Genomic DNA, 10165 nt, shown 5'->3' with positions numbered 1-10165 from the left:
CGGTAAGTTTCCGCTGCCGTTAAGATCAATAGTAGGACACACAGACAGTAAAACTACTTTGGTTTCAGTTTGATATGAACTGTGATAATCCAGGCCTTCCCACACTTTACACAGGAGGCGTGGTGGCGCCCCCTTCAGGAGGCGTGGTGAAGTGCACTACAGGAGCAGACAGGGGGATCCAGCTTGCAGGTCCTGCAGCAGGGGCAGGTTTAGGGGCAGTGGAGGGGATGATCCAGCTTGCAGGGGCAGGTTTAGGGGGAGGGGCAGGTTTAGGGGCAGGTTTAGGGGCAGGGGCAGGTTTAGGGGCAGTGGAGGGGATGATCCGGCTCCTGGCCCTTCCCTCTGAGCCGACTCAGAGCCCCGTCTTCACTGCTCTCCCTGTCAACCTCATCCTGCAGTCTGCCCCCCTCGTCCACCAGGTGGCGCCACCTCCCAAGGCAAAGGCCAAGAGGCGCAAGAAGCCATCTCACTCCAAGGATCCCAACAGCTTCAATGAGAAGTACCGCAGGCTCATGGCCAAGATGGAGCAGCCCCAGCTGGCGCCCCCTGTGGCTCAGGAGGGGAAGGACACCCAGCCCTGCGCTGGCTACAGTGGGGGCGTTGGCCCGGTCATGGGCTCCTCCTTCAGCGGCCCCGGCGCTGGGGGTCAGAACACCCAGGAGCAGCTCTTCGGAGGTTACCATGACAACAGCACCCCAACCTCCGTCACCCCGGAGGAGATGTACGGAGACCCACATCAGTGGGCAGCGGGCTCTCTGCTCCCCTTCCCAGACACCTGGCTAGCCGTTTCTCCCCCCATAATGCCTGACTGGGGGGGGACAGTGGAGCCCCCTGATGGACTGGAGGCTGAACTGGAGCTGCTGTTCCCGGATCAGCCAGAGCCCGAGACAGAGACACAGGAAGTGCTCCTCAGCGCCTACACTCCCATCTCTGAGAACACAGGTTGCCGTGGCTATCCAGAGCTGCTCTTTGGGGACTGCGAGGACAGCGAGGACTGGAGAGAGTCGTCCGGCTCGGACCACGTGAGCACCATGTCTCTGCTTGACTGGGCTCTCGTCACAGACATGTTCCCTGAACACACTCCCTTGGACACACACTCACACACCTACTCAACATCTGTGGAACACTGGGAATTATTGTTACCACAGAACGTGTTCCATCACAATACGTGGGCGTGTCAAAATGGTGACGCTGCCTGTGCTGCATTGGTCGCTGGTGTGGAGGAGATGGGCGTGGCCTAAATGTGAGCCAATGAGGAGTGCAGGGGGTGGAGCTAGGTCTGGAGCGTACCACGTGTGCTGACAGAGAGGGGTGCAGCCTTGAGTGCTTCCTGAAACAGCTGCAGCGAGGAGACATTGCATAACATCCCCCCAACTATATACACACACACACACACACACACACACACACTCACACACACATACTCACTCACTCACACACACACACACACACACACACACACACACACACACACACACACACACACTCTCACACACATACTTTAACATCCCCCCAACTATGTAAACACACTCACACACACACACACACACGCACACACACATAATTTAACATCCCTCCAACTATTTCAACTATGAGAGGTCTTTTTCTAATAAACTCTCGTTAAGTGGCTAAACCTGTCTGTAGTCGACCTGTCAGGGTCATTATACAACTCACAAGAACACGCAGTTGCTAACGGCAACAGCCATTAGTCTGGTCTTCACACACACACACAGTCATTAGTCTGGTCTTCACACACACACACACACACAGTCATTAGTCTGGTCTTCACACACACACACACACACACACACACACACACACACAGTCATTAGTCTGGTCTTCACACACACACACACACACACACACACACACACACACACAGTCATTAGTCTGGTCTTCACACACACACACTCATGTTGGTAAACAACATACATTTAGTTTTTTCTGCATTTAGGACGAGTTTCAGCTGAAGTAAGGTATTTTGGAAAACAATAAAAGCATTCTGCAAATATTCAGTGGCCTTTGCAAGAGTTGACGCACAGCAGTATATAACAGTGTCATCAGCATAAAAAAAATGAAAATTTGCATCTGACACGTTTTGACCCAGATTATTAATATGAATAGTGAATAAAAGTGGACCTAATACAGAGCCCTGTGGAACACCCTTGTAGATAGATGCAATATCAGAACATAAACCATCATGTTTAATGCACTGAGACCTATTACTAAGGTAGTTTGAAAACCAAGCGACTGCTTGCTCCGAGAGTCCTGAGTCATGATCAACTGTGTCGAACGCTTTGGACAGATCAATAAAGAGTGATACACAATGTTGTTTCTTGTCCAGTGCAACAGAAATGTCATTTACCACCTTCAGTGCAGCTGTGATGGTACTATGTTTTTTCCTAAAACCTGATTGATATGTTGACAAAATGTCACTTGTGTATAGAAACTCCTTTAATTGAACACTCACAAGAGTTTCAAGAGTTTTAGCAAGTACCGATAAATTAGATATTGGCCTATAGTTGTTTAAAATAGCTGAATCACCCCCTTTTAATAAAGGGAGAACAAAAGCAGATTTCCATATGCTAGGAATGTCCTTATTCTCCACTGTAAGGTTAAAAAGAAATGCAAGAGGCCCTGCTACAAAATCAGCTGCCAATTGCAAAAAGTAAGGATCAATAAAATCATGTCCTGAGGGTTTTCTAGGATCTAATGTTTTTAGGGCTTTATGAACTTCCTGAACAGAGAATGGTACGAAGTTAAAGGACTGACCAGTATACACTGGAATGTCAGTACAGGGTTTCACAGACGCAGAACAAGCAGAGTCAAACAGAGAGCCAGAAGATATAAAATGCTCGTTAAAACAATTAAGTATCTCCATTTTGTCATAGACAGCAACAGAATCTTTCATAACACAGGTTGGTACAGCTTGAGAGTTCTTGCTCACAGAAATGGATTTTATGGTTTTCCAAAATCTCCTAGGGTCATTAAGATTTTCAGTAGTGACAGACAAATAATATTCTGATTTTGCTTGTTTGATAAAAGAGGAACATTTGTTCAGCGGTAGAACCTGTTGTCCTTGCCAAGCCAAGTTACGCTTGTGAATAGTATCTGCTAGCTCAGAGGAAAACCACGGGTTATCACGCCCTTTTACCCTGTATCTCTTGAATGGGGCATGTGTGTTTACAATTTGCATAAAACCATCATTAAAGAAAGTCCAGGCTGTCTCCACATCGAGGATTAGCTCTATTCTACTCCAGTTGAAATGAAACAAATCATGATAAAACCCCTGTTCGTTAAATGTTTGAGATTCCTCTTACAAATGACGCATGGTTTTAATTTCGGGACCTTAGTGTTCCTGATAGCAGCAACAACACAATGGTCACTTAGGTCATTGCAAAAGACGCCAACAGCTGAGAATTTATGAGGAACATTTGTCAGAATCAAATCAATTAAGGTGGACTTCTCAGGGCATTTATGATTTGGACAAGTAGGTGAATTAATCAACTGGGTAAGATTGACAGAATCACAGAAAGATTTTAAATCATCAGATACTGGTTTAAGCCAATCCCAGTTAAGATCACCAGCTAAAACAATTTCGCTATAATTTAGTCTGGACAAAAGGTGACTAAATTAATGATAATGAAAATATAATGATATAATTATATTATATTATAATATTATGCCATAGAGGAGCTCCTTGTGATCTACATGTGACATTATCGATTGATATAGATCCATGACATTTTTAACATTGCAACCTGGTAACGGTACTACTCCACAACACCAGGGGTCAGTGTCTACTACCAGGTCTATGTAAAGAGTAACGAGTAAGCGCTAGTTCCGTGATAAACAAGGACACGTTAGGTAACTGTTCAGGTTCTGAAAGTTTCAATGTCACAAAGGGAGTCTCAGTGATGTTTTTCATGTCTTTAAAAGCTACAACCAGTTACGAAATTGTAGCCTTTAACTGTAGAGTGACATCGGTTGCTGCCATTACAAATTTCAGGTGACATTGGCAAGTGTGTAGCGTTAACTGTAGTCTATCACTCTGTCTGTAGGTCGTCTTCTTCGTCGTGCAGATCTGTCATTTATGTTCATTAGACTAGGTGCTTCTCGTCCCCTTTCCAACCAGTAACTAAAATGGCTAATGTAGCCCACGTCTCTAGAGTTCGCTCTTTGTACAAGAGGATCCTCATTTTGCACCGGTTCATGCCGATAGACCTCCGGGCGCTGGGAGACCAGTACGTGAAGGATGAATTCAGACGCGCCAAGTCCGCCTCTTCTGTAGAGGTGAAGAGCTTCATTACGGAGTGGGAGGTAAGGGACACTTTGATTCTCGATCAGTCAGAGATGCTCACAAGTCGTGTTTCAAGACTGGTCACAAGTCCAAGTCAAGTCTCAACTCACAAGTCTCACTGATCAAAGTCCTACTTACAGTTTTTTTCAGTTGTTTCGGTACATTTCAGTTAAGAATTATCTAATACAATTCTCAAAACTGTTCATCCTCCACATCGTCTATTCTCGTGTGCTCAGCATAACAGCAATGTATCGTCCTTTTGAACATTCTGGAAATGCTTTTGCACATTTATGCGAAAGTCTATGTAGTCTATGCTGTTTAGTCTTTAGTATGTAGTCTATGCTGTTTAGCCCCTCAAAACATTAGATTAGATTAGATTCAACTTTATTGTCATTGCACAGAGTACAAGTACTGAGGCAACGAAATGCAGTTAGCATCTAACCAGAAGTGCAAAATCAGAAGAATGCAGAGTATGTGCAAGTGGTAATATAAAAATAGAATATATACAGTATGGTATAAGTGATATGAACAGTAAGCAGCAATAATGGTGATTAGTGCAGATGTGATATAGATATATGTAAAGTGCAGGTGAAGTACAGGTGAAAGTGGCAGTAGAAGTTATAAATGAGGTAAGAGACATGATAAGATATAAATACGGTGAATATGGATATGGACAACAATTTTAAATAAATAGATATAAACAAATGAACAGTTTAAGTGCAAATGTTCAGTGGCTGGAGGTAGGTGTGTGGCAGTCAGGCCAGGGTAGAGGGGGGAATACAGTCACTGTAGGAAGGAATGTGAGGGGGTAGCCAGGGGGGCTATCACCGTGATGCAGAGTTCAGCAGGGTGACAGGCGCAGGGAAGAAGCTGTTCCTGAGCCTGCTGGTCCGGGAACGGAGGGCCCTGTAGCGCCTCCCTGAGGGGAGGAGGGCAAACAGTCTGTGGTTGGGATGGGAACGGTCCTTCTCGATGCTGCGCGCTTTCCGCAGACATCTTTTGCGCTGGACAGCCTCGATGGTGGGGAGTGGGGAACCAGTGATGCGTTGGGCAGTTTTCACTACCCTCTGGAGAGTTTTGCGGTCCGCAACAGAGCAGCTGCCATACCAGACTGAGATGCAGTTGGTGAGGATGCTCTCAATGGTGCACCGGTAGAAGTTCACCAGAATCTGAAGAGACAGATTTGCCTTCTTCAATCTCCTCAGGAAGAAGAGACGCTGGTGAGCCTTCTTGACTAAGGTTGAGGTGTTGAGGGTCCAAGAGAGGTCCTCGGAGATGTGGACACCCAGGAATTTAAAGCTGGCGACACGCTCCACCTCCGTCCCGTTGATACAGATCGGGGTGTGTGCGCCACCTTTGGTCCTCCTGAAGTCCACAATTAGCTCCTTGGTTTTCATGGTGTTGAGAGCCAGGTTGTTGTTAGCACACCACACTGCCAGGTGCTGGACCTCTTCCCTGTAGGCCGACTCATCGTTGTTGTTGATGAGGCCAATCACCATTGTGTCGTCTGCAAACTTTACAATGGTATTAGAACCATGTACTGCTGTGCAGTCCTGGGTGAAGAGGGAGTAGAGGAGAGGGCTCAGCACGCAGCCCTGTGGGACACCAGTGTTCAGGATGAGGGTTGAGGAGGTGTTGTTGTCTAACCTGACAGACTGAGGTCTGTTGGTTAGGAAGTCCAGAATCCAGTTTCTGAGGGAGGTGTTGATGCCCAGATCACTGAGTTTGGTGATCAGTTTGGAGGGGATTATGGTGTTAAATGCAGAGCTGAAGTCTATGAACAACAGTCTCGCGTAGTCTCGCGTAGGTGTTACTGTTGTCCAGGTGGGAAAGGGCGGAGTGTAGTGCCGTGGAGATGGCATCCTCCGTGCTCCTATTCTGGCGGTAGGCGAATTGGAGGGGGTCCAGTGTGGGTGGTAGACATGTTTTGAGATGAGCCAGGACCAGCCTCTCGAAGCACTTCATGATGGTTGGAGTGAGTGCAACTGGGCGAAAGTCATTAAGGCTCGCTGCCTTGGAGTGCTTTGGCACCGGCACGATGGAGGTGGTCTTGAAGCACGTGGGGACAGCTGCTTGGGCCAGTGACATGTTGAATATGTCAGTCAAGATCTCAGTCAGCTGCCCAGCATCTAGTTATAAAACATCGAGTTATATATTAATTGTGTACGTCATGTGTTAAACTAATCATCTAGATTGATGAGGATTGATTCAATTTATTGAAAGGGAAAACATGAGTGTAAAACCTCATAGGCCACCAAGCCAGGGTGGAAAAATGTGAAAGGTCTATGACCATTACGACTGGATAACATTACTTGGTTCTCAAATAATGTATGTGGCATGCAAGATTGACCCATTGTTTTTCACCAGGTTGTATTTGGTGCTATACTGTCCAGTTTCAATCGCCATCCTGCTACAGCACTCCTCAATAATGACTTGCAGCCTTGTTGAATTGAAATAGTTGTCAGTGACATGAAGTTCAACTCGCTATAAAATCATATGCAATAATCTGGTGATACATTATTATGAAAGAAAGAGACTGCCTGGATATAGTTTTATGTTTACATTTACATTTACATTTAGTCATTTAGCAGACGCTTTTATCCAAAGCGACTTACAAGGATGTATACACATTTTACATTTACACTGATGGCACACTGCACATCAGGAGCAATTAGGGGTTCAGTGTCTTGCTCAAGGACGCTTCGACAGGGAATCGAACTAGCAACCTTCTGATTACTAAACGACTTCTCTACCTCCTGTTGACAACATGACTAAATAATTTGTCTGTATCGGTTACAAAACATGACAAAAGGACCTTTACTTTACTTTTGAAGCATAAACTAAGCATTTTGAGAGAGTAACGGGCTTAGCTACAAAGCTAGTAGCAAGCTAAAGTTAGATAGCTTGTGCTGAGCTTAAAGTAACACTATGCAACAATTTGACACTTTTTGAGGTATGGTTTTATAGGCAACTATAGGTACCATCCTCAAATTCATTTTTATAGCATATGGTCATGTGAAGGACAGATAAACACCTGTGTCTTTTAGGATATGCACTATGTAGTTCTGTGTTTCCTGGCTGGAACACCTTGCAAAAATGGAAGAAAAGCTTTCACAGCACGACATTGTCAGCTTTACTGCCAAAAGACACCAGTTAGTGTGTAAGCAAGCTTCTATCAGTGTCAACTGGGCTGTTGATGGTGTTTGCAAGGTTTTTGCATGACTTTTAGGCAGTTAGCTTGCTAGTTTTGGAACAGAACTCCTTATTGCTGCTTTAACATGTTTGATAACCATCCATAGGCGCTAACATTAACTTGTACATTACCAAGTGACTGACCTATCTGGGCGCGTTCTCAGGTGCCCGATAAAGTTTGATTTGGTCGGTCCAGTATCCTTCACGTTGATACCGCTGACGTTACATTTAGCGATTCTTTGGTTTGGGCCTTATTCAAACCAAGGTTATGACAAATAAGACAGCAACTGCAGGTGTAGCCTACTCGCCATGTTGTGGGAGCTGCATTTAACAATCAATTGTGGCCGCGTGCACCAGACGCGTAAGGTTACGTGTGCTAATGAGTTCATCGTTAATGCGCCTAAATAAATAAACAAACAAACAAAATGAAGATTGTTCACAAGTCCCAAATATTGAGTCTGAGTTGAGTCTCAAGTCACTTTGTGTGCAACTTAAGTGGGACTCGACTCCAAGTAGCAGACTTCATTACGCATCTCTGAAATGAGTTGATACTGACCATTTTACGTTAGTCAGTTTACAGTTCAACTCAACTTTATTTGTACTGTGAACTCTGCACAAAAAATAAAGTCAGGCTATTTAATTGCACCAATTTCTGGATGATTTCATAATTGGAGCAATCTGTTAAGAGCCACGATTTGAAGTTTTAACACTTAAATGCTGTGTAAATTAGAAGTGAGTATGTAAATTAAACCAACTCGACTTTGTGGTTTGTTGTCGATCTATGAACTGCTAGTTGCTCTCCAGGAACAAGTAGATGGCGAATTAAAATATGAATTAGAATTTTACTCAATAAGATTTTATCTGCACAAGATGTAATCTAGTCTCATCACAACGGATAACTTTTCCGAGGGAATCGCATACAGAGAAAGAGAGGGTGTGCACAAAAGGACTTAGAAACCACATCAACAGAGGATCCTTTGAACTGAAGTGATATTATTTTGTGTAATTTAGCTGGTGAGGTCCATACCACCATACTACTTAATCACTTAAACACTAAAGGAAAGCATAATACATCCATCGTTCACCTATTAGGTCCTCATACAATCACCCACATTGGAAGCCTCTTGTAAACCGAGCTACCCTCATATGCTATGACATCATCCGGCCACTAGGTGGGGCTCAGTCCCTCGCCAAAGTGAAGAAAACCTTTACACTGGTGCCATGCCAAACTCCACCCCACCCCCCTCAGTTGGCTGAACTCCTTCCGATCGGAGAGCTGATGGCGTGATATTTAAAGAGCCGAGGAGTTCTGAGGCGCGTCTTCTCCAGTGTGATTGCTCGTTTTTAGAGTGAGACTGGCAGATTGGCAGCGATGATTATCTCCGTGATTGCGTGAGCAACAAGTGAGCGGCGCCACCACGGGATGGGGGCCCAGACAACCCCCCGAATCAGACGCGCCAGGAGTCAGCCTCGCTCCACACGAACCCCCCGTGTGTGTGTGTGTGTGTGTGTAAGCAACCAAGCCCAGGCGTGACTAATCGAGCGCTGAGAAACTGAGTGGCATCCTCCGTGTGCATCTGCATCTGAACGCGCTCAAGGAGCCATGATGTGATTTCACACGCTGGCTTCCAGCACGTACATCATGATGAGAGCAGGTGTGTGTGTGTGTGTGTGTGTGTGTGTGTGTGTGTGTGTGTGTGTGTGTGTGTGTGTGGAGAGAGCGGTGTGTGTGTGGAGAGAGCAGTGTGTGTGTGTGTGTGTGTGTGGAGAGAGTGGTGTGTGTGTGTGTGTGAAGAGAGTGGTGTGTGTGTGGAGAGAGAGTGTTGTTTGTGTGTGTGTGTGTGTGTGTGTGTGTGTGTGTGTGTGTGTGTGTGTGTGTGTGTGTGAAGAGAATGGTGTGTGTGTGGAGAGAGCCATGATGTGATTTCGTACACTGGCTTCCAGCACGTTCACCATGATGAGAGCAGGTGTGTGTGTCTGTGTGTGTGTGGAGAGAGCGTTGTGTGTGTGTGTGGAGAAAGCAGTGTGTGTGTGTGGAGAGAGCAGTGTGTGTGTGTGTGTGTGTGTGTGTGTGGAGAGAGAATGGTGTGTGTGTGGAAAGAGCGGTGTGTGTGTGTGTGGAGAGAGAGTGGTGTGTGTGTGTGGAGAGAGAGTGGTGTGTGTGTGTGTGTGTGTGTGTGTGTGTGTGTGTGTGAAGAGAGCGGGGTGTGTGTGGAGAGAGCCATGATGTGATTTCGTACACTGGCTTCCAGCACGTTCTCCATGATGAGAGCAGAGCTCGTGGAACCTGTGTCACCGTGGCAACACCTCACTCGTGGAACCTGTGTCACCGTGGCAACACCTCACTCGTGGAACCTGTGTCACCGTGGCAACACCTCACTCGTGGAACCTGTGCCACCGTGGCAACACCTCACCTGTGTCACCGTGGCAACACCTCACTCGTGGAACCTGTGTCGCCGTGGCAACACCTCACCCATGGAACCTGTGTCACCGTGGCAACACCTCACTCGTGGAACCTGTGTCACCGTGGCATCCCCTCACTCGTGGAACCTGTGTCACCGTGGCAACACCTCACTCATGGAACCTGTGTCACCGTGGCAACACCTCACTCATGGAACCTGTGTCACCGTGGCAACACCTCACTCGTGGAACCTGTGTCACCGTGGCATCCCC

At 46.3% G+C, this 10165-nt stretch overlaps 1 protein-coding gene across 1 annotated transcript; it reads left to right on the top strand.

Annotated features, from left to right (window-relative positions):
• Positions 1 to 3830: 3830 nt before the first annotated feature.
• sdhaf3 (succinate dehydrogenase complex assembly factor 3) lies at positions 3831 to 4437 on the top strand. Its single transcript, XM_042705340.1, has one exon. It carries the CDS (start codon positions 4144 to 4146, stop codon positions 4420 to 4422), a length of 279 nt encoding a protein of 92 aa, XP_042561274.1. The 5' UTR covers positions 3831 to 4143; the 3' UTR covers positions 4423 to 4437.
• Positions 4438 to 10165: the final 5728 nt, after the last annotated feature.

This window comes from Clupea harengus, unplaced genomic scaffold (assembly GCF_900700415.2).
Source record: "Clupea harengus unplaced genomic scaffold, Ch_v2.0.2, whole genome shotgun sequence".
Lineage (NCBI taxonomy): Eukaryota > Metazoa > Chordata > Actinopteri > Clupeiformes > Clupeidae > Clupea > Clupea harengus.
The sequence above is the reverse complement of the archived record's forward strand: the minus strand, read 5'-3'. Positions and strand labels throughout refer to the sequence as shown.

Excerpts from the sequence above, each read along its gene's own strand:
- sdhaf3 (XM_042705340.1), top strand. The coding sequence starts at position 4,144 with ATGGCTAATGTAGCCCACGTCTCTAGAGTTCGCTCTTTGTACAAGAGG.